Source organism: Coniophora puteana (assembly GCF_000271625.1).
Source record: "Coniophora puteana RWD-64-598 SS2 unplaced genomic scaffold CONPUscaffold_17, whole genome shotgun sequence".
Classification (NCBI taxonomy): Eukaryota; Fungi; Basidiomycota; class Agaricomycetes; order Boletales; family Coniophoraceae; genus Coniophora; species Coniophora puteana.
Genome location: NW_006913069.1, coordinates 889,218 through 910,152, shown reverse-complemented (window position 1 = coordinate 910,152; position 20,935 = coordinate 889,218). Strand labels below are relative to the sequence as shown.

Genomic DNA, 20,935 nt, shown 5'->3' with positions numbered 1-20,935 from the left:
AAGGTCTGTGAATCCATTGGTGATCTCTGCAAGACGATAGGAGAACAAGTGGAGAAGATGTGTGCTGCCCTCCCAGCCCCAATTACGCAACTTGGGGGGGGTGTAGCTCAAAAACGGAACCGCCGATTTCCTTCAAACTTGGGCATTGGGGTACACCCATAAGGTACTATAAGACCCCCAAGTTTCAGAATTTTTGGACATGCCCGACTTTCAATAATATATCAAAATATGGGTATAGTAGCATTACGTGTGAAAAAAGAAGCCTGTCATTTTCCTGATGCTTATCCTCGCGTTTGTCGTACCCGCAGATGGCGTCTTACAGGACGCCGTCAAGTTTCCTCGAGTGTGTTAGTGATATGCCCCTGTACGCATGTCAGTCTGACCTTATCGATACGATAAAGTGCCACTTACGCTCTTCTCGTCTAAAAATTTCTAGAGAAGTGGTCGAGACTTGTAAGTACAACGGATGTTGGCAATGAGCAACGACAAGCTCACCTGGAACTCAACGCACACCGACAAAAGCTCCTTCGTGCAGCTTCTATTACTCCTTGTCGAGCAGCGCAGGCCGTGCGTACTTGCCAGCCATAGCCATCTTCTCGACGAGTAGCTGCTCCTCGTTGAGCTTCTCCCAGCACCCCAAGTCCCTGATAATCTTGTCTGCATTCGTCTTGACGTGGAAAAGGCATCGGGATGCATCAATTTCTCGACGCCATAACCATGGTAGTGTACCCCAGCCTGGTTGGAAGCGTCGCGAATGCTCTTGGAGGTGAAATATTCTGGTAGAAGCCTAGGGGCTCGGAATTGACTTTGAACTCAGAGTCGGTGTTCACAAGGGCGAGCTACGCAACGAAAGGGTCAGTATTGCGCACAGAAAGACGGATCGAATGCACACGCACATGAATTTACGCATCATGGCCGGAGTGGGAGTCGCATGAAGGCAAGACAACGATGAGTCGAGAGGACATAGAGGGAGAGTCCAGAGAGATGTGGGGGAGCTAGATGTGAGGGGTGAGACACGTGACGTACGCGTTGTCTAGGGCGGGTTTTTGTGTCTGGTCAACGTCGTTCGCGTCGTCCTCTCTCCTCCCTCCCGTAGCCCCCACGTTCAAACCCACTCTCGACGACTAGATTCATCGACGCCATATGGCCACGAAACTTATAATGAGCTCTCCCGCCATCCTGTCCCAGTCCAAGGCCCAGCTGGTCGACTTCAGCAAGCCGTTCAAGAACGAAGCAGTTATCCGCCTACGAAACAGTTCCCTCACTCTCCTTGCCTCTATCGTTCTTGCGACAGTGCTCCCTATACCATCACCATGGACCTCAACCAACATCGTTATGTCACGGCCAAGGAACACTGGCGCGTTCTGGTTCGCGCTATGCTCGCTAGGTTCGTTCTCAGTTGCACAGATTGTACGCGCAACCAACTCATGGTCGTGTGTTCTGTAGAGCTCCTATTCCTCGGGTTACTATCTCTGAACATCGTTCAAGCATTATTCGCTCTCAAGTATCCGCGTAACCCACTACCTTCAACACAAACCCCCGTCAAATTCGCCATGACTCCACCCACCAAGGAAAAGAAGCGGTTGGTTATGTCGCCCGCCGTGAGTACACCTTCCTCTACCACATTGTAGCATGAAACCGCTGACTAGGATCCTTCAGTCGACTCCGCAACCCCAACGCGAGTTTGGCGCCTCGTATCGTTCTTCGCCCCTATCCACTCCTTCCCGCACCCTTCAGTACTCCCTTCCGCCTTCCGTCTCACCCTTCAAGGGTTCTGTGCCCTCCATTCCCTCAACCCCCTCTCCATCCATCTCTTCCCCCCTGGCAGCATACCGTGGGCGTCACTCTACGTCGGTTGGCCGTATGTCCCCTCCCTTTCGTGATATCAACGTCGCTTACGTCTTCCGTAGAGCCCCTAGATGGTTCCGTGCTCCGTCGCCTTACATCCGACGAAGACGAGGAAGAATGAAGGGCATAGACAGAGACGCTGCCGTGTGATAGTAGTGGTTTTATCCTGCTCGCATATTTTATCGTTCGCATCCATTCAAATTCATAAGCGTGTTAATATGATTGACTTCTAGTTCTGTTTGAACCCTTACGTGAGGCATGTCCTCATCGTACGCCTACTCAACCCAAGAGCTCTCCCCTGGACGTCAGTGCCACCTGACCTGTCAGCTTGACGATACCTCTCTCCCTATCCCATGTTACCTTCAGATCGCCCCCTCTTGAGCTGACCTGCCTGACCGTCATCTCCTGCCCAGCATTGCCCATCAGCGCCGACCAGTACGGTGTAAGCAACGTGTGCGCCGCGCCGCAGACTGGATCCTCCGGAATGCCAACATTGGGTGCAAACGAGCGTGACTGGAACTTGTCGGTGTTCGAGCTAGGCGTAGCGGTCGTGAGCACGTTCATGACGTACGGCGTCGCTTTCTGTGACATGAATCCAATCAGCGCTTTTTACTGACATGAACTACGATAACAAGCAGGATACTCACGAACGGCTCGGGGTCCACTACCCGCCCTTCGAGCTTCTCGTCGTCATTCAAGACGATTATTCCGAAATGGTCCATTGGCCCCGCCCCGACCCAAATCTCCTTGACGGGCACCTTGTCTTCGCTCAGCCCGAGAGCTTTTGCCACCGCGCTCGTCACCTTCGTGCGAGTCTCGTCAGAGACGGGCTCCACCTCTCCTGCCGGTATCTCCATCTCATACCACGGATCCCCACCATCACTGAGGTTCTCCCGCACAGTGATCAACACATCGGTACGCGTCCGGAACCTAACTGTCCTCGGGATTTTCTCGTCGCCGCTAGGCTTTTGAGATGCAAAGAGCACACCAGCAGCGACGAGGGTCGCGTGCCCACAAAGCGGTGGCTCGTGCTTCGTCGTGCTGTACCTGATCGCGTACTCTCCGTCATCCAGACCCGACTTTCCGGACATACCGATGAACGCAGTCATCGGCTGCGCAAAGTTGCTTGTCCAGGCCAGGGTCAGCTCTTCGGGATACTGAGTGTTGTCGAAGAGAGACTTGTTGTCGGCATCGGGAAGGAGGACGACCGCAGCTGGGTTGCCGCCGAAAGTGCTGCGCGTGAACGCGTTGCCAGTGAGAACGGGCGTGCCAGTGAGAGAGCGCGAGGACATGATGGTGGTAATATCGGGCCAGTACCTGACTGCGGTCAACTTATAGGCATCCGCATTGAGAGGACGAACTGAGTCACGGCGGTGGTGACTCGGACTGTCGCTGACTGATCACCGCGCTCTGTCATAAGTAGACGATACCAGTGCCCGTTTCACCTCCATCATTGTTGTCGATATACATACAAGGCAAGTGGTCCAATACATGTCCACCCCGGAGAGCATACAAAAAGCCGGTGAAGAAAACGTGTTGCACCAGCCCAAAGGGGTCTACAGCACAGAAGAAATTAGTTCGCTCAACATCAGTCTATCGGCGATAGTATGAACCACTTTCCCACAGCCTTTGATGTTTCGACCCAACTCCCTTTTCTCTTCGAGCTCCCTTGTTTTCCATCCAGCACAGGGTCAAGCCACCATCTTTTGACATGATGCGAGGATATTTATGACCGCCACCTCGGCCCCATGAGATTGGTCCGGAATGGGTTTGCTATGTGACGTACCTCTTACGGATTCGTCCTATTCTCAACGTTTCTGTCTCAACACCATCTCGTCCCGAGTCAGATGGCAAAGGTGAGCGGACGGTCAGTCCCCTCTCGTGTAGATCAACATTCAACGTATCAATCATCAGGTCAAGTACATCCTTTTCGACTGCGACAACACTCTCGTTCAGTCCGAGAGCCGTGCTTTTGAAGCCTGCTCTGATCTTGTCAACGAGGTCATCGCAAAGTACAAGCCTAATCCCACAACATCCCTGCAACCAAATGCCCGCCCCATCCCAGACGAGCCCTTGACGCCAGCCATCCTACACGAGAGATATCTCGGCAAGAACTTCCGCAACATGCTCGTCTCTCTTAGACAAGAATACGGCCTCACACCCAGCGATTCCGACATCGACGCCTACGTCGACCTCGAAGTCGCTCGCGTCATAGAGAAGCTCAACAAGAGATGCGAGCCCTGCCCATGCGTCGAAGCTGCGCTCACCTGGGCACGCACCCAGGGATACCCGATGGCCGTCGTCAGCACGAGCGCCAAACCACGCGTCCTCGCGAGCCTCGAGAAAGCGGGGCTCATGCCTTTCTTTGATGAAGAGCACGTCTTCTCCGCCGCAACGTCGCTCACTCCGCCGAGCAGCAAACCTGACCCGGCGATCTACGATCACGCGTGTAAACAACTGGGCGTCAGACCGGAAGAATGCGTCGCGGTTGAGGACAGCAATAGCGGGGCGACGGCTGCAAAAAGGGCAGGGAATGGCAGGGGCATTCCACTGATCGGGTATGTCGGGATTTATCAGGCCGAAGCAGGCGATGAGGTCGAAAAGGGCCGGATCAAGATGGAGGAGATGGGGGAAGGGCTGGTCGAAGGAAGCGGGAATGCAGTTGTTATGGAGGACTGGAGCAGCTTCCAAGTTTGTCTGGCAGAAATCGAGTCGCGCATGTAGAGTTGTCACAACGTTCGAAAGCATATTAACGATAACAAAGTGCAGAGTATGTACACGGGAATACAAAATAAGTTATCCATCCGACCAAGAACACCTGTCACCCGCATCACCCATCAGTATATACGTCCGATACCAGTACATATCGGACAAGGGTGCTCGTTAAACAGCACCGGCACTACACCCCTCCCGTGGCACTTTGGGCAGACCTCACCGCCAAGACGCGGATCTCCCGGGGCGACAGAAATCGCACCCGGACTAGGTGCATACATCCCGACGCCCTGAGGAGGGTTACGCGCGTAGTACGTATGCCCTTGTCCTGGTCCTCCACCATAACCACCTCCTCCGTACGACTGGTGATGCTGGGGTGGTGGCGGACCACTAGGCGGGGCGTACGCAGACGCATACGGGTCCCCGCGATACTGCCCATGCGATGACGAGCGGGAGCCCGATGACCTCGAGACGTTCGTCTGTACTGGTCGTGGAAGGGGACGCTGGAGCTTCGAGCCCTTGTTGGACATCTCGGAGCTCCAGGGCGTGTAGGTGATCGCGCCGCGGTAGGGCTTGCTGTACTTCTGCCAGCACTTGTTGCATGGTTCGGAGGGGTCGTAATTGAGGTAGCCAGTGTTCCTGCCTGTATTTCGAGGGAGGCATGTCAATGCTAGAACGATACGCACCCAAAGGAAGAGAAGTAATGACGAGGACGTACACTTGAGGCAGATATATTGGTTGTTCGGATACATAATGATCTTGTCATCCCTGAGCAGAATCCGTCCTGGCACCGGCACATGCGTCGGGCTCCTGTCCTCCCCATCGTCCGTCACTCCTCCAGGTGGCCCATCTCTTGCCTGCAGCCCGCTCTGAGGTGGAGGCGCAGGTGCAGGTGGAGCATACGCAGGGTTCCCCCCGCTACCGTACGAATTAGCCGGCACCGACGGGGCATAGCAGTTTGCATACGAGGTCTGAATCGCTCTATTATGCGCGTCCATCGCCTGGTTGTGTGACTGCATCGTGGTGTCGACGACGTCCTTGACCGTGTCGAGGAGCGCACCGATCAGGCCGCCAGATTTCTTCGTCCCGCGCTGGCTCGCTGAGTACCCCAGCCCACCGGGGCTGCGTCCTCCATATCCGCTGCCGCTGTTGTAGTAGTCCCCAGAGGGCCCTGGACCTCCTCCGTACCCTCCTCCACCTCCGTACCCAGAAGAGACGGTCGAGTTGACCCGTGTTGGAGGAGGCCCGTATTGGTGCTGCGGATGCTGCGGCGGAGATTGTGCTTGCCCGGGATAGGACGACCACCCACCACCGGTCTGCTGCTGCGGGGGCGCAGGCGGAGCATATGGCCCCTGCGGATGCCATCCGGCGTTCGCCTGAGGGGTACGCTGCTGCTGTCGTTGTTGCTGTTGGAACGGTCGTCGAGGTCCGCGCTCGACGATGGACTCGCTGGAGTCCGCAGTGGGCGTGTATGCCGGCGGAAGTTCCTCGTCGAGGCCGCCTAGACCGCTGAAGTCATTCGAGGCAGGTGGTGGTGACTGAGATGATGGATGAGCTGGTGGAGGACCTGGAGGAGGGGCATACACCGAAGGAGGCGAGGAGGCCGCGGAGGGCGGTGGTGATGCGAACCCGCGGTGAGCTTGGCTTGGGTCGGAACCACTGGCACTGGGCCCAGCAACATCGTCAAAGCTGGGGAGCGCTTCAGGTGGCTCGTCAGGATGGCGGAACGGGTTGTTTATAGCTTTGGACATCGCCGGCGATGTTGAGGAGGAAGTTGTAAATCTTCAAGGGTGAAAGGGTGGAGGAGAAAGGGAAACAAGAGGAGCCTCGAGGGGACGCTGATCGCGGTGCCCCGCTTTGTCAACGTCAAGAGCACTGCTACTTTCCCCTGAACAGCCTCCTTGTTTCAATCACCACAGACAAGCTGCGGCGCTACACAGTGATGTAACTACACTCTTGATGGTCTCACGTTGGGCTCAGAGTATCCGTGATAATTTGCCGTAATATACAACCAAGAAGATAGCATGAGGAGACGTGATAATAGACCTCTGGTACTGATACTCATGGTTCGCCCTTGCCTAGACTTCTGAAGAATTCGGCGTATGCGTGATCTACATCGAACAAAAGCTGTACATCGTCAATTGCAGGGGTGGAAATATGATCAGACAAACTCGCGGCCATAGTCAGGGTAAACGAAGGGCTTACCTGCCGTGACTGTTCCTCCGTGATCTCCTCTGACGCCTTCATGCTATTCAGTGAGATGAGCCTGTCCACCCATAAGACATCAACGTTGAGCTATATCTCCAACAACATCGGTAGAGAATAGAGCGCACCATGAAACCATCTTTCCCCGACCCTCCCAGTCCTTACTCCCCTTGAACCTAGCGTAGCCCGTGACGAGCTCCTGCAGAATCGGGTGCAACTGGTCTTTCGCCCGCATTCGCAGCTTCAGCGCGTCCATGAACGTGATAAAGTTCTACGTTCTCTCATTAGCAGCGTGGCCAGGCATGATATAAGGAAGAGTCCGTACCTGCGTCGTCTCCGCGATCCATTTGCCCGTCTCCGGCCCTCCTTCGGAGGAATGCTCAACTGTGGCAGGAACGCCCACTTTGATACGATGTAGTGCCGCTGGATTGTCCATCTAGCAGATATCACGCCATGTTCAGTCTGAGCCAGATGGACGACAGAGAAAGGTACGCACCCGATACCGCTCCATGAACTGCTCGACCGACTTGACCTCGTCACTGACGAGCTTCAGCATCGTCTGATACTGCCCTAGAAGTCGCGTGCATGCCGGGGAGTACCTCTCCTGCAGTTTCAGTGCGTTGTACACAAACTAATGCAGATGGCACGTATGAAAGGATCCAACACTCACTCAGCAGCTGTGATAGAGTCTCGTACATACGCCCGCTCGAGGTAATCCAGTGCGACGATAATCCCATAGAGCGTCGACAAGAGGGTGTACTTTTCTCGCTCTGCGTTGGTGGTATACAGCCTGACCTCTTCATCGAGAGAGATGGTGGCCATTGTCGTGCGGTCCCTGGTGGCAGGTCGTCGTCGTTGGGTGTTAACAAGAAGGAAAACCTCCCGTCATGACTATGATCTTCAGGGGCTCACACATTCACACGGTCGGAAGGCTGGGTCAAAATGCTCATTCGACCACAAAGATGTATGCAAAGTAGATCTACAGTACGGTGTTCTAGTCATGACAAGCAGTTGAGTGCTCGTGGAAATAATGACACAATAAAGGCCCTTCATCCCCGGTAGTAGTTTGGCTTGACGAACGGCATGGGCGTAACGATCGCCTTTCTCCGCTTGTTGCGCACCTCGACTTCGACCTCGGTCCCCTTCTTGTGGTTCCCGGACGTGACGTAGCCCATCGCGATGTTCTTGCCGAGGGTGGGTGAGGGAATCCCAGATGTGATAGTGCCTTTGAGATGGGTTACAACGAGATTCTAACCAGAATGGAATAATGGGGACATACCGATAGACGCTTCGCCTCCCGGGGTGAACAGCTTCGCACCCTCTGTTCATACGTTAGTATGCTAAATAGTATTGTAAAGTGGAAAACCATACGTCTGGCAGGAGCTCCCTCGACTACGAATCCAACGCGCCTTCTAGGTGGTCCTTCCTTCAGATGCTTCAATACGCCCTGAGCGCCAATGAAAGACGCATTTTCGCGCCTATCTTTGCCTGTGAAGGCCCAAAATACGTTAGCGACAGTCTTCGCTTTTCAGATTGGAACATACCAATGACCCATGAGAGACCGGCCTCGACGGGCGTAGTATCCTCATCGAGATCTTGACCATACAGACACATGCCCGCTTCGAGACGGAGCGAGTCGCGCGCCCCCAAGCCGGCGAGTTGCACGGGCGACTTGGTTAGCAGGCGGGTCACGGTCTCGGTATGTTGCGGGGGTATTGAGATCTATAATCGCCATTCAACGTATGACGCAACTTTGAGTGAGCAAGGAGTAGAATCGATGGCAGAGACAAGACGCACCTCGAAACCGTCTTCACCCGTGTATCCGCCTCGGGCAACGTGAAGGTTGAAACCCTCCACGGGGACGAATGCCGACCGACCGAAAGTAAGCCCCTTTAGGTCGAACGACGTCAGAGCCTGCAAATAACCCGCCGACTCCGGCCCTAATACACCCCTGTCAATCACCCTTGCCTTGCATACCTCGCCGAAACGAAAGAACGCACCCTGCAGCGCAACGAGCCCCCACCCGTCCAACACCTCCCACTCCACCTTGCCTCCCCCCTTCCCGCCCCTTTCCGTATTCCACTCCTCTAATCTCTCCTTAAACCACGCCATGTCCGCATCGCGACGGCCGGCATTGGTGACGACGTAAAACGCGTCTTTGGCGTGCTTGGTGATGACAGTGTCGTCGATGATCCCGCCGCGCTCGTTAAGCAGCACCGACAGCGTTGAGGAGTACGGAGCGAGCCCACCGAGCGAGGACGGGGTGAGCCATTCGAGGAACTCGGTCGCTGTTGGGCCGCGGAACCTGTCTAGGTCGTCAGTGGTCGGCGCGATGAGCGTGTTTTGGGGAGTAGACGTACATGGACTGGACCATGTGTCCGACGTCGAACAGGCCCGCGCTCGTGCGCACATGGGTGTGGCTTGCAACTGTAAACGCCACAATAAGCTTGCGTACATAGAAAATAGGTTAAATGCGCACCTTGCCCAACATTACCATACGCTAGGGGCATCTCGAACCCTGCGAACGGCACCATCTTTGCCCCGTTCTCAACATGAAAGTCATACAAACCGGTACGACGGAGCTATAGTCCTTCATCGTTCAGCTATTTAGACAAGCTATAGCAAGCAAGTAACCCACAGGTCCAGTGGTTGTCGCAAGCCCGCGAGCAGTACCGTGGGCATCCCGGAAGCTCACGCGCTTGAGGGTGCGCGCTCCGATCCTAGCTGCTGCTCTAATCGGCATTCTACTGGTCGTTGAAGGCGTGAAGGGAAAGGGCCTCCCAGTGCGTGGTGGGGGAGGAAAGAGAGGGCGTGTGTTTGTCTGTGCACGCTCAATGGCCGCACGCTCGCAGTGGAAAGAGACGGGTTCCGTTCCGTCTGTTTATGTCATTGCCTGCAAAGGTATACCCCTGTCAGACGGTGACATTCAAAGGACAGTGTGCGGAAAGCGAGCAAAGAATATCGACAGCACATTAGATACAGTTCTAGTATTGTAGCCCTCAGAACAAATGTTCTTGTCCAGCAGCGAGACCACCAAAGTAGCATGTCAGCGCCTTCAACTTGGAGCCCATCCACTCTTCCTCAATCTCGAGTATCTCCTGCTGGGAATCATCTCCTCCGCTCGTTGCATCTGAAGACGGCAGCAGCGCAGACAGCTCGTCCAAACTCGTATGCCTGGGCAGGAAGTAGGCCACGTTTGGCGTGATTCTACGCGTCAAGTGAAACAGATCCGCCCCATGTATCGGCTTGACGCTCGCGAGACTGTACTCCGGATGGCGTACGAGGGAAACGTCGCTTTCGTCTGAGTCCGGTGAGTCTTGTGGATTCGTTAGGTACGAGATACCGCCCCAGGGTGGACTGAGGAAGACGATGTCGATGTCGCGCTTCCCGTTGCCAGAGGCGCGGGAGAGATACGACTCTGCGAAGGATATATAGTCTGCGAGAATGAACTCGATGCGGTCTGCAACGCCGTAGATCTGAGCGTTATGTCGCGCCAATGCGAGTCTCACTGGTGATGTGTCTAGCGCAATGACTGGCATCGGTCGGTCCATGAGATTCACGAAAACTTCACGTTCAGGGGCAAAACTACACGCACCTCGCTCGCACGTCTTCGCAAACGCGATGGCGTTCCCCCCGACCCCACAAAATGCATCCAGCACCGTGTCGCACCGACATCGCTCCGCTATCTGGTCCGCGATGCGCTCGGGAGTGACGCTGTACCAGCCTTCCTCGTCGAGCAGACAGCCCTGGTCATACAGCGAGAAGTAGCGCTTGCGCTGCGAGAAGTCTGCATCGTTCATCATCTCTGTTTTTAGCCCAAAGAGAAAGAGCAACATACACTTTTGAAGATGTTCAGGGACCTCCTCCGCAGACCTGTAGTGCGGGACCAGCCCCTCGGCGCCGCGGTGGATGGCTACGACGGTGCCTGTCTCGACTTTGCGCCTCTTTGCTGGATGTTGGAAGGATTCATCGGTTTTCTTTGTCGTTGTTTCCTGATCTCCGAAAGCTTGGTGAACGAATCGCGAGAGGCCAGTGAAGTTGGACTTTTTGCCCATCGGGATTTAGTGAGGATGGCTGTATGAACGGACTTCCGATGCGAGCGGAGTCTGAACTGCTCCTTGTCCTGCTACTTTTGCCGTCTATCTGGAAAACATTAGAGGCCTTATCTTGTTTCTTTATGTTCACCTTTCACAGAACTGGCTATCAAGAGAAGGATCCGTACAAAGAAACTTGGAGTTATGTCGGTAAGAAACTGAGCTCATTGGTCATACCATGGCATTTTGCAAGTTCTCAGTCCGGCGCTCAGATCTCAGACGTCGACATGGACCACAAACTTGTAGCTCGAGAGCGCATTGTCGGTCGAATGACGCCGCAGTGCTACTTGGAATTGCTGCTAGGAAATAAGGGCTAAACGCGTGTGGTTCTTTGTGCATGCCAATCGACGCTTCGCTGCATGCCAAAGACCAAAACGCTCATGTTCAATCTTTTGAATCCACACTTATAAGCACAAGCTCGAGATGATGGAATACCCCCTCCTCTTTCTCCCTCCCTCCCTCCTCCCTCCTCCCTCCGCCCCGTATCCTAGACCAGCCCAGCCCAGCTTTCACCGTGGGCTACCCCTCTGCAACGTCCTCGGCCCACCGACTACTCTCCTAATGTCAGTCAAGCCCTCAAACACGTTCCATTACGTCCTACATCTCTGACTTGCTTCATGTATGCCCGATGACATGTCCTCAGCTCAACCCGCATCCACTCCTTTGCTGCTTGTACGTTTCACCCTTGCCTTATAAACCAAGACGCCGTTTTAGAACTCACATCAATCGCCTTTAGCATAGCCGACTATTTCGGCACCCACGTACGTGTGCTTCATTAGAATTTTCGCTCTCCAAGGGTCACTCACACTGTATAATCATTCTTACAATCGCACGTACACCCAACCTCTCCTTCCTCTCCTTGAACTGCCTCTCGTTCGCTAGCTCAAGCACAATGTCACGTCTCGCACTCTTACTCGCCCTAGTCTCACCATGCCTTGGCGCATCCGTAATACGAGGTGCCGCAAACTACGACGGAGACGACCAACGTCTGGCGGTCGTCGATGCCTCTTCCGCCCAACTAGTTATTTCGGATGAGGTGGTCTCACCCGATGGCTATCGCCGCTCGTAAGTGTTTTTCCTCGTCCTGTATTCAACTTGGCCTAACCGTACCTAGCGCTACCGTCGTTAACGGGATGACTCCAGGTCCCCTCATCAAAGCAGTCAAGGTTCGAGCGTCGTCTACTCTACTTCAGTTTCGATCTAACATCTCATTCTAGGGCCAGAATTTCAACATAGCCGTCAAGAACGAGTTGGACGATCCATCTATGGCACTAGCGACCAGTATAGTGAGTGTCTGAGGTCTCTATGCACCACTCGAACCCCAACACCCCTCTAGCATTGGCATGGGATTTTCCAACGTCACTCTTCCTGGTACGATGGTACTCCGTCTGTTACTCAATGTCCTGTCACGCCCAACGACACGTTCACGTACAACTTCGACGTCGATGGTCAAGCAGGCAGCTACTGGTACCATTCACACTATCTCACCCAGCTGTGCGATGGCTTGAGAGGGCCACTCGTCATCTACGACCCAGACGATCCTCACGGTCACTTGTATGACGTCGATGATGGTCTGTACCCTGATTTTCTACCAAGCGCCGACACTTCTCTGACATTTATTATCCGCAGAAACTACCGTTATCACTCTCGCAGACTGGTATCACAATCCTTCACCAGTTCTTGCTGCGATCAATGGTGCAGTTGAGCCGAACTCGACACTCATCAATGGCAAGGGCAGGTATCCCGGTGGCCCCGCTACACCACTGTCGGTCATCGAAGTCGAGCAAGGAAAGCGGTACCGGTTCCGTATATTTGGCATGCAATGCGATCCATACTACAACTTCACCATCGCCGGTCATAAGATGACGGTCATCGAGACGGATGGCATCATCACCGAGCCCGTCGAGGTCGACTCCATCTCCGTCTTCGCAGCTCAACGGTACTCGGTCATCGTCGAGGCCGACCAGCCCGCTGATAACTATTGGATCCGAGCACGCTCCAGCCTGCCCAATCAAACGTTTCGCGACGGCGTCAACTCCGCCGTCCTCCGCTACAAAGGCGCGCCGGACGAGGAGCCTGCCGTGGAGTATGACGTCGTCAATAACACCCTCGTTGTTGGAACACCTACCTACGCTCCCCTTATCGACAGCATGATTCATCCGCTCTTGAACCCCGGTGCTCCTGGAATCCACGAGATTGGCAAGGCGGACGTGAACATCAACTTCGACCTCGACCTCATCGATTCACGGTACACGATGAACAACGTCAGCTGGGTGAATCCATCGGCGCCCATTCTGCTGCAGATCTTGAATGGCAAGATGCATCCGTCGCAGATTATGCCTCCTGGCACGGTCTACGAGCTTCCGCCCAATAAGGTGATCGAGCTGAGCATTCCCGCGAACGCCAGGGCAGCTGGGGGACCACACCCAATGCATCTTCATGGCGTACGTCGAGCTCGCTGTGTCTGTGTCTGATTATTTGGTACTAAACGAGACTCCGCAGCATACCTTCGACGTTATTCGTGGCCCCGGGGAGAGGGAACCGAACTTTAAGAACCCACAGCGCCGCGACGTAGTTTCGATTGGCACCCCTGGCGATAACGTGACGATCCGGTTCGTTACTGACAACGCCGGCCCCTGGTTCTTCCACTGGTACATACTGCCTTTTTATCCGGGCCGCAGTCTATCACTAACTTTGTGTTGCTTTTAGTCACATCGATTGGCATCTAAACCAGTGCGTCCCGTTATTTGCTCCAGGTGTTTTACGTTTATATTGACTCGTTCTCTTCAGCGGTTTCGCCGTCGTCATGGCGGAGAGCCCGCCCGCCATAGCGGCTCATAAGCAGGACGTTCCTAGTATGCGCTTTCCCTCATTGCTTAGGCTTCACCGTTGCTGACGCCGCCGCCAGACTCTTGGTATGACTTATGCCCCGCGTTCAAGGAGTTCGAAATCGCCACGAACGGTGCCATCTAGGCCATCCGGCATCGGAACGGCTTGGACACAACATGCATACACTATACCCACACGCTCTTTGCCCCTTAGAGCGCCATATTTTATTTGCGATATAATCTGGGATAACTTTTGGCACGTTTAGGATACACACATATACTATCACGATCGAGATACGATACCATTACGACACATACATACTATCCACACATATTCTCAACTTTCATTCTCTGGTTCACGAACATGAGACGTCGACGTCGTGTCAGACAATGAACATACTCTGCTAAACCTTTCTCGGTGCGTTTCAACAAACGTCGCACTGGATCATGCGCCTTGCAAACCGTGCTAGATACTTGCATGTGCGACATTACACCGCTTACAGCTCCGATATCCATCACTGACAATACGTCGAGAAGAGGGTTCATGCACATACTGTCATTTACTGCGTTCTTCGGTTTCGTCGCTGCAGTTCACAGACGCCCACGGCTTATAGCGACAAGAGCACGAGTTATGTTCTGTATAGAAGACGCTTAGACATCTAAAATGCATGCAAACGAAGTCGAGCGGGTAACGTTGTTAGATCTGCGGGTAGAAACAGACAACACCGCACGTAACCCATCAGTGGGTCTATCGTTCAGCACAGGTTCTTCTCTTTTGTGGAGCTCAGGGGACGAACTGTCGCGGAAGAGCGAGCTCCAGAGTTGTTGATGACGAAGGTGATGGAGCCAGCAGGATACTGACTCGGATGATCGCCCACAGGGGGCAGTCAGACGACACGCCCGAACACGGATAGATATCGATGAAACTCTTTTGCAAGGCGACAAGATCCAAACAAGACCTGTCCCTACGCTGCACTCCTGCCACTCTATAGTTGTGGACGACTTCATCATGGCATGGCAGAAGGTTTGACTTGAACGCACTAGAAGTCCTTTGACCGAGCGCCATCCTATCGGAGTCACAGCCTAGGAACCGGAAACAATGTCTGCCACCGCTACGCCTATGTACTAGCTGTCATCGTTCATACCGAATCAACGGGAAGCCAAGGTAAATCCACCTGCCTTTCATTTCGGGAACCGCGCAAGGTGAAACCTTCCTGGACTGAGAGCAGAGCGCAGTTAACACTGTCTGCCTCCGTTGCACGTGGGTTCCGTCAGTCATCGAACGCCTACAGACGACTGGCTCCGTTCTGACATTCACCAAACCTTCATGTTTCACACAACATCAAAAGAGCGCAGCGATACGTATAAAACGGCTGCATAAAGGAGACTACATGTTAAGCTGTTTGCTTCTGACACGCGGACCCGAGTATATCTGACCCGTGACCTATTTTCATTAAGAAGCGGGGATTCTAGTAGGGTATTTTACAGACATAGCTTTCGAAAACCTAGATTGTTGCAGATTAAACGTGAACGATGCAGCAGGGTAGAATGGACGTGAAACAGGAGATGGAGGGGGAGCAGGTGAGGAGGCATTGGGGCGTGGTCCGTGAATAAGGCTGCCGGTGTCAAGGCTTAGCGCGGAGGTTGTGAGTAAGATACAAGATGCAGTGCGTGACTCGTTCGTGTGCAAGCTTGAGGTCCGCCTCGTCCTGAAGCATCAGAATCAAAGGGAGCAGACCGGTGGACCTTCTACGATGAGGAAAATTAAAAACATGATAGACGACTATAAAATTCCCTTGGCTAGCATATCGTCATGCTCATGCTGTCAGCGGGCTCCAGCGTCGGGTTCCAAGTCGTATCTGAAGGTGTAGGGCATGCCCCACTAGAGCTGCCCTGGACCGCGTCGGATCCTTGCTCGGGGTCAATGACGGGCATAAAATCAATAGAGCGGAGCTCTATGTCGGAAGTCTCGATGTCCCCGTCTGTTTGGATGCCCCTGGTAGCCCTGACGCCAAATGGATCACCTTCATAGTCGAGCTCGTGAAGGTTCGTCACCAGTCGACCGGCCTGGCGTGGAGTGAGCGGTGTCTACGACGATCATTGGTAAGGGCTACTCACGATGACCCAATACGCGGAAAGAAGGAAGCTAGGGAGGAGTATCCATGAGTTAGATATTTAACGCCAAAGTGAGCACTTACTGGAATGCAATGTTACTGGTTGGGTCAGATCGCTTCGACACGTCCCAAACCATAACAAGGAGAATTGCTGAATTCGTGTCAGAGAACAAAGGTACGTCGACGGTTGAAGCGATCAGACTCACCAGCGATCACTAATGACGATACAGCGATGTCACGAATGGAGATTAGCATTAGGCGATTCTGGTTGTAGGGCGGCTTCAAACAATAGTATCTGCCGACTGCGAGACCGCAGAAGATGCAGTGCACGAAGAGGGCGCAGATCCTAGACCGGGACCGAAAAAGTGCGCGTCAGCTGCCAACGTGCTGTATTAAAAGGGCCCGAGAACAGGATAATTATTTGGAAGAAAAAGGGACGCACCCATAAACAAGAAACCCGCGGTGGGCTTTAATATTTAGACACGTTATTGAGTATTGTAGCTTTGGAAAGATGATCCCCGCGGAGGCGATGAGGGAGACAAACTCGCATCCGCCGAGAATGCGCAGGACACGAAGGACGATTGGGCGTTTCTCAAAGATGAGGTACGCTGTCAAGTCCGACGGTTATTGGGTTCCAACAGAAGAGAAGAACGAAATGTCAGAATGTGGCATGGAACGTGCGCATTGAGCGGGGATAGGGCGCGATACGCACTTCGGAGCATGATGTGGTAGTCGACGACCATGGTGAGGAGCTGGATGATGGACGCCTGGTAGTAGAACCAGCCTTTGCAGAGCAGCTCGGGAGTCTCGGCGCCCTGGGACATGCGGAAAGACAGTGTTGTGCTCATGCTGTGGGGGCCGGTGAATGCCGAATATGGCGGACACTGACGCGTGAATGGGTGGAGGGCAGGAAGATGAAGGATGGGACGTACGCAAGCGCAACGAGTCCAGCGTATCGAGCGAGGAGGTAGCATTTGGCTATGTTTGACTTGAACACTCGCCTGGAGGAACACGAGGGTCAGGTCAAAGGGCAGTCTTGCACATGAAGAAGAGACGGAACGCACGGCCAGATGTTGTTAATCTCGTAGTCGAGCGTGCAGGCATACTCGTAGATCATCGCCGCGGCTGCCGAGGCTACAGAGAACAGAAAGACGCGAAAATTGAGGACGAAAAAGGGATTGAGTGAGCCTTGTTCAGCAATAGACGCGCGCTAAGGGGAACTCACTGGCCCACATGGTGAGATTGGTGGCAACGTTGGCATGTTCGAGGACGTCCACCTGCATGTCCACCCTCCGCATGTGGAACGCGGTCGGGCCTACCAGGTCACTGCTGCCAGAAGGAAAGTGACGAGGGAGAAGTGCGTGGGGAAGGAGCAAGGAAGAAGAAGGATGGACATAAGAAGACACGGTAGCTGGAGGGCTTATTGAGCGGAGACCGGATACAGACATCATGCGCACGAGTGCGAGGGTCCGCTGGCGATAATCCTTTTGTAATATCGTCCGTCCGACCATTCCGGAGTAACCAAGGTACGAGGACGATAAGTCTGAGAGCGCAGACCAGAGAGGGGCTGGGGTAAAGTAGAGAGGGACGCGGTTGATGTCTATGTTCTAATTAAGTATCATTGACGAATGACAGACAGGCGCCAACTTGTCGTGCCAACTTGCCCTCGAATCGGAAGCACAGTCCATCCGGCTTATCATCATTTCAGGGAAGCAATTCTCCACTGCATGGTGGAAACACCCTCAATCCTCGCCCGAGACCTTCCACTCTGCCCTTTCCTGTCATGATTCTTCCTGGTGCTCTCAACCAGCCTTTCGAAATTCACGAATATCTTCTGAATTTCTTCCATGTGAACTTGTCCAGATTCAGATACGGACTCAATGGTACGCTCAGGGGGCGGTGTAGCGACTTTTGCAAATGGGGGTACTTCGTCATCCCCTTTTACATCAACACATTCAGGGTCCAGTTCGGACCGTTATTATGTCACTATCGTCATTGGAAGTTTCGACATCCCACCGTCGCGACACATCCATTGGAGCAGTCACTCGGCTTTCTCCTTGTTCCTTGCACCCCACAAGGTTACGCGCGGTAATGGATGGTCGACGATCTCGTACATACCGTGGGCGGCCATCAGCCCATACCGATTGCAGCGTCAATATGAGCGCGCTCTCCCCATCCAGGCGTGCCAACGAGCTAAATACGTTCCCGCGAAGGTGTGCTATATTATCCATTAGGTGATTTCTGCGTGGCCTTTTCCCGGGCCAAACCACTGGGCGATGCGGCAACGGCCACAGTTGCTTTGATCGGGCCCGCAACGCCACCGACGTTGCACGAGGGATTCGATACACATTTTAGTTACGAAATGGGTGATGATCTAGGATCATATGGTCTTCTCGCGACTGGGTATGAAAATCTGCGGGGAGCGCTAGTCTTGCAGTCAGTGTTCAGTACTCCGCCAAAGTACTTGAAAGCGAGAGGAAACCTGATGAATATTTGGATGTTCACATGGCACCAGTGCCACAATCGCGCACGACCTTGAGAGCCAAGGTCCCCGCTGTGTCTGGAAATCCCCAGGCTGACGCACAACATCAAGCCCCAAGGCATGGGGCCACCCCCCAACTACGAACGTTCCGAAGTCTCATCTGGCCCTAGCACATGTGCACTTATAGTACACCGGTCACGGTGGTTTCGGGCATGAGAAAACACATCACGGCGGCCGACCTATCAGCATGCTACAGCCACGATGCGAAGCTACAAGGCACACGTTGTCAATGACTCGCTTGCTATAAGTTACTCCAATGCATCACAAAAGTGTCGAGGTTCGATCTCGCCAAGTATTAGTCGCCGAAGGACGAGGAATCCATCCATTGAAAGAGTCATGACCCACCTGACTGACCGCGGCGACTCCGCGCGTCGTCGGGGCTGTCGGAGTATCTTTCTGGGTTGGTTTATTTTTACACCGAGCCGGTTTCGTGCCGATGCGATTTGAGCGCGGGTGCATAAGTACTTGCTGGGAGAGAACTAACGCTTCAAAGATCAGAACTTTCTCACCACTTAGAAAACGGGGAAATAAGACAAGGAAGTGGCTCAAACTAGCTCGCTGACAATCACGGAAATGAAAGAGAACGTTCCGAGAGCTCTAGAGAAAAGACTTTCCGAAACATAAAAACCTTATCTTTAATATCATTTATTACATTGACCACCTCCGGCAAATTCCGTTAGTGAGTTTAGAGCTTGCGGGGAGCAACGGCGGGCAGCGGGCAGCGCAGATTATACTGCCGCAAAGTAGGATCGCCAACAACCGTGTCCCACATGTCTGAGACTACTATTGCACGATGGACACATACTTTCAAGGCGATAGCGGGACGCACCGAGCACTCCGGAGCAATCCTCGTTCCTGAATGCTGTGCGTGCCTGTCAATATGCCGATATGGTCCCACGGAGCGGTAACAGCCGCGGGTTGCAATCGTTACCAGTGGGAGCAAGCCAGGTCAGTGAGTTCGAGAATTTGTGCCATATAAAGTTAGATACGGGGACGCAGAAGGACAATTTGACACGCGAACGCGATCAAGAGCGTCCTGAGTCTCGTCATCGGAGTGCCGACCGTTGATGCAAGTGAAATCGGACGTTATGGGACACGAACGCGGCTTCATGGCAACATCCAGACATACGCATCGGAGAGTGCGCGAGCGACATTCTCGCGTGTCGACATCAGATAGACGCAAGTGAATAACAAATTCTTTTTGCAGCTCAGTACTGGTAAGTTCTGTGCATAATCCGGTAGTACAAGAAAATGCCGTTGCAAAAAAAAACGGGGCATGGATTCGCGAGCAACGTGTCGAAGGGCGGTACATATTCGCCGATCCCGAGGAGAGCGCGTTAAATGACCAGTGAACGTTCTGTCAAGTGAACAGTTTCACGGTATGAAGTTTGCGATAAGGACACCACGGGATGAGATCGTAAACTTCGCGTAGCTTAGGTCCAAGTGACTTCCGATCACGAAACTGGCGGACTAAGGTGAGCCGAGTGAGCTTGGCCGGATTCCCGAGAGCAGCCAGCATACCAATGCAAGAGAAGACAAGATGCATAGTGTACACATAGGCGGACGACGGCTTCGCGCTTTGTCCCTTGAAGCAAAAGGGAAAGATCTCAAAGCACGCCTGCCAAATAGAAAAGAGGCGGGACGGATTGAGGGTTCCGCGACACGAATAGACAGTATTGTCCACCCGGCAATGTACATCATGAACGGCTGTCGAAGTCTGCGTAAAATTTGCAAGCTGGGGTGAGCAGCGTCCATGACATCTAGCTGATAGGAGGCGCCACAAAGATCAATTAGTTCATTTAAGGGCGACAGATGGTAAATAAGACGTAGAGTAGGGTGCATGCGCATGGAGCCAAAAGGGTTGTGATGCGCACTCTGACCCGCAGACCAGAGTAGACGCTCGGCGTTTTGCAATTCGCGACTGCACCCCAGAACCAAGGTGTAGACAAGAATAGGCCCGCGTGAGCCGCAGTTGGTTTGGAGCCTGAGAAGGTGATATCAAGAGCACGATGATACCATCATCAGATGAACAAAAGAATGCACGAGTGAAGATGACGACCCACCGCATCAAGTCTGTTCTGTTCGCTCCCGCCGACCCGCGTCAGATCCGCAACTTTATGCCGCACCATCCATAGTCCAGATACCCCTCGCCCCTCGCCCGACATCTAACGCCTATCACACCATCATCGCCCTCGAATCCGCACCCCAACCCCGCCACAATCACGGTGATTACTGTCTGAGCGCCTTTTCCCTTGCACGCCCGTCCTTGAGCGCGGCGCTGAGCTTCTGGAGTTGAGCGGTGACTGTGCTATCCGCTGACCCGCCGTTCTGCATCCCGCGGGCGTAGTATGAATCCAGGAAGGCGTCGATGCTTGCTTGCGCGTGTTTTTCCGATAAGGGCCGTGAGGCGAGTGGCTGAAGGCGAACGGGCGGGTAGACGGTGTCGTCCATGGCGATTTTTCTGGTAAAGGGGCTGAGGAAGTCAATTGACGCTTGAGGGACGCCGGTGGACCAGCTGTGGACCTGCTTAGTAACTTGTTCTACCATATATGGCATGATGGACAGGTCCGTGGACCCGGCGGTTGGGCGGGC

The 20,935-nt window shown here is 53.8% G+C and overlaps 9 protein-coding genes across 9 annotated transcripts; 3 read left to right on the top strand and 6 right to left on the bottom strand.

The window, feature by feature from the left end:
* Positions 1–847: 847 nt before the first annotated feature.
* Positions 848–1,969, top strand: CONPUDRAFT_169693 (uncharacterized protein; the record flags this gene model as incomplete). Its single annotated transcript, XM_007776542.1, has 4 exons — positions 848–1,387; positions 1,447–1,601; positions 1,660–1,861; positions 1,911–1,969. Exons 1-4 carry the CDS (start codon positions 1,144–1,146, stop codon positions 1,967–1,969), a joined length of 660 nt encoding a protein of 219 aa, XP_007774732.1. The 5' UTR covers positions 848–1,143.
* Positions 1,970–2,003: 34 nt separating this feature from the next.
* Positions 2,004–3,252, bottom strand: CONPUDRAFT_140214 (Diaminopimelate epimerase-like protein). The gene is made up of 2 exons (XM_007776541.1): positions 2,496–3,252; positions 2,004–2,430 (listed from the first exon to the last, which is right to left on the bottom strand). The coding sequence occupies exons 1-2, from the start codon at positions 3,138–3,140 to the stop codon at positions 2,128–2,130; spliced, it is 948 nt and encodes a 315-aa protein (XP_007774731.1). The 5' UTR covers positions 3,141–3,252; the 3' UTR covers positions 2,004–2,127.
* Positions 3,253–3,695: 443 nt separating this feature from the next.
* Positions 3,696–5,199, top strand: CONPUDRAFT_169691 (HAD-like protein; the record flags this gene model as incomplete). The annotated part of the gene is made up of 2 exons (XM_007776540.1): positions 3,696–3,704; positions 3,763–5,199. 2 exons carry the CDS (start codon positions 3,696–3,698, stop codon positions 4,570–4,572), a joined length of 819 nt encoding a protein of 272 aa, XP_007774730.1. The 3' UTR covers positions 4,573–5,199.
* Positions 5,200–6,548: 1,349 nt separating this feature from the next.
* CONPUDRAFT_169689 (vacuolar protein sorting-associated protein 28) lies at positions 6,549–7,617 on the bottom strand. The gene is made up of 6 exons (XM_007776539.1): positions 7,436–7,617; positions 7,262–7,364; positions 7,091–7,201; positions 6,894–7,036; positions 6,766–6,826; positions 6,549–6,687 (listed from the first exon to the last, which is right to left on the bottom strand). The coding sequence occupies exons 1-6, from the start codon at positions 7,585–7,587 to the stop codon at positions 6,622–6,624; spliced, it is 636 nt and encodes a 211-aa protein (XP_007774729.1). The 5' UTR covers positions 7,588–7,617; the 3' UTR covers positions 6,549–6,621.
* Positions 7,618–7,814: 197 nt separating this feature from the next.
* CONPUDRAFT_93569 (glycine cleavage system T protein) lies at positions 7,815–9,447 on the bottom strand (the record flags this gene model as incomplete). The annotated part of the gene is made up of 9 exons (XM_007776538.1): positions 7,815–7,990; positions 8,045–8,086; positions 8,137–8,253; positions 8,310–8,487; positions 8,563–8,705; positions 8,766–9,070; positions 9,126–9,192; positions 9,245–9,347; positions 9,400–9,447. 9 exons carry the CDS (start codon positions 9,445–9,447, stop codon positions 7,815–7,817), a joined length of 1,179 nt encoding a protein of 392 aa, XP_007774728.1.
* A 233-nt stretch (positions 9,448–9,680) lies between these two features.
* Positions 9,681–10,850, bottom strand: CONPUDRAFT_132269 (Tgs1 protein). Its single transcript, XM_007776537.1, has 3 exons — positions 10,604–10,850; positions 10,361–10,552; positions 9,681–10,297 (listed from the first exon to the last, which is right to left on the bottom strand). Exons 1-3 carry the CDS (start codon positions 10,818–10,820, stop codon positions 9,765–9,767), a joined length of 942 nt encoding a protein of 313 aa, XP_007774727.1. The 5' UTR covers positions 10,821–10,850; the 3' UTR covers positions 9,681–9,764.
* Positions 10,851–11,871: 1,021 nt separating this feature from the next.
* On the top strand, positions 11,872–13,945 carry Cplcc5 (laccase). Its single transcript, XM_007776536.1, has 9 exons — positions 11,872–11,924; positions 11,974–12,025; positions 12,077–12,145; positions 12,196–12,430; positions 12,489–13,303; positions 13,362–13,510; positions 13,569–13,592; positions 13,650–13,714; positions 13,768–13,945. Exons 2-9 carry the CDS (start codon positions 11,993–11,995, stop codon positions 13,830–13,832), a joined length of 1,455 nt encoding a protein of 484 aa, XP_007774726.1. The 5' UTR covers positions 11,872–11,924; positions 11,974–11,992; the 3' UTR covers positions 13,833–13,945.
* A 1,319-nt stretch (positions 13,946–15,264) lies between these two features.
* CONPUDRAFT_140207 (uncharacterized protein) lies at positions 15,265–17,162 on the bottom strand. Its single transcript, XM_007776535.1, has 9 exons — positions 17,027–17,162; positions 16,866–16,935; positions 16,734–16,802; positions 16,514–16,650; positions 16,244–16,409; positions 16,008–16,147; positions 15,886–15,952; positions 15,806–15,833; positions 15,265–15,754 (listed from the first exon to the last, which is right to left on the bottom strand). The coding sequence occupies exons 1-9, from the start codon at positions 17,097–17,099 to the stop codon at positions 15,488–15,490; spliced, it is 1,017 nt and encodes a 338-aa protein (XP_007774725.1). The 5' UTR covers positions 17,100–17,162; the 3' UTR covers positions 15,265–15,487.
* A 2,954-nt stretch (positions 17,163–20,116) lies between these two features.
* CONPUDRAFT_85546 (uncharacterized protein) lies at positions 20,117–20,805 on the bottom strand. The gene is made up of 2 exons (XM_007776534.1): positions 20,407–20,805; positions 20,117–20,327 (listed from the first exon to the last, which is right to left on the bottom strand). Exon 1 carries the CDS (start codon positions 20,792–20,794, stop codon positions 20,573–20,575), a length of 222 nt encoding a protein of 73 aa, XP_007774724.1. The 5' UTR covers positions 20,795–20,805; the 3' UTR covers positions 20,117–20,327; positions 20,407–20,572.
* Positions 20,806–20,935: the final 130 nt, after the last annotated feature.

Excerpts from the sequence above, each read along its gene's own strand:
- Cplcc5 (XM_007776536.1), top strand. The coding sequence starts at position 11,993 with ATGACTCCAGGTCCCCTCATCAAAGCAGTCAAG. Across the intron at positions 12,026-12,076 it reads CCCTCATCAAAGCAGTCAAG|GGCCAGAATTTCAACATAGC; the intron begins GTTCGAGCGTCG and ends ATCTCATTCTAG. Across the intron at positions 13,511-13,568 it reads GGCCCCTGGTTCTTCCACTG|TCACATCGATTGGCATCTAA; the intron begins GTACATACTGCC and ends TGTTGCTTTTAG.
- CONPUDRAFT_169689 (XM_007776539.1), bottom strand. The coding sequence starts at position 7,587 with ATGGCCACCATCTCTCTCGATGAAGAGGTCAGGCTGTATACCACCAAC. Across the intron at positions 7,037-7,090 it reads GGATCGCGGAGACGACGCAG|AACTTTATCACGTTCATGGA; the intron begins GTACGGACTCTT and ends GAGAGAACGTAG. Across the intron at positions 6,827-6,893 it reads CGGGGAAAGATGGTTTCATG|GCTCATCTCACTGAATAGCA; the intron begins GTGCGCTCTATT and ends ATGGGTGGACAG.
- CONPUDRAFT_132269 (XM_007776537.1), bottom strand. The coding sequence starts at position 10,820 with ATGGGCAAAAAGTCCAACTTCACTGGCCTCTCGCGATTCGTTCACCAA. Across the intron at positions 10,553-10,603 it reads CCCTGAACATCTTCAAAAGT|ACTTCTCGCAGCGCAAGCGC; the intron begins GTATGTTGCTCT and ends TGAACGATGCAG. Across the intron at positions 10,298-10,360 it reads TGCGAAGACGTGCGAGCGAG|TCATTGCGCTAGACACATCA; the intron begins GTGCGTGTAGTT and ends GACCGATGCCAG.
- CONPUDRAFT_140214 (XM_007776541.1), bottom strand. The coding sequence starts at position 3,140 with ATGTCCTCGCGCTCTCTCACTGGCACGCCCGTTCTCACTGGCAACGCG. Across the intron at positions 2,431-2,495 it reads TAGTGGACCCCGAGCCGTTC|AAAGCGACGCCGTACGTCAT; the intron begins GTGAGTATCCTG and ends TTCATGTCACAG.
- CONPUDRAFT_85546 (XM_007776534.1), bottom strand. The coding sequence starts at position 20,794 with ATGGACGACACCGTCTACCCGCCCGTTCGCCTTCAGCCACTCGCCTCA.
- CONPUDRAFT_140207 (XM_007776535.1), bottom strand. The coding sequence starts at position 17,099 with ATGCGGAGGGTGGACATGCAGGTGGACGTCCTCGAACATGCCAACGTT. Across the intron at positions 16,803-16,865 it reads GAGATTAACAACATCTGGCC|GCGAGTGTTCAAGTCAAACA; the intron begins GTGCGTTCCGTC and ends GTGTTCCTCCAG. Across the intron at positions 15,953-16,007 it reads ATCGTCATTAGTGATCGCTG|CAATTCTCCTTGTTATGGTT; the intron begins GTGAGTCTGATC and ends ACACGAATTCAG.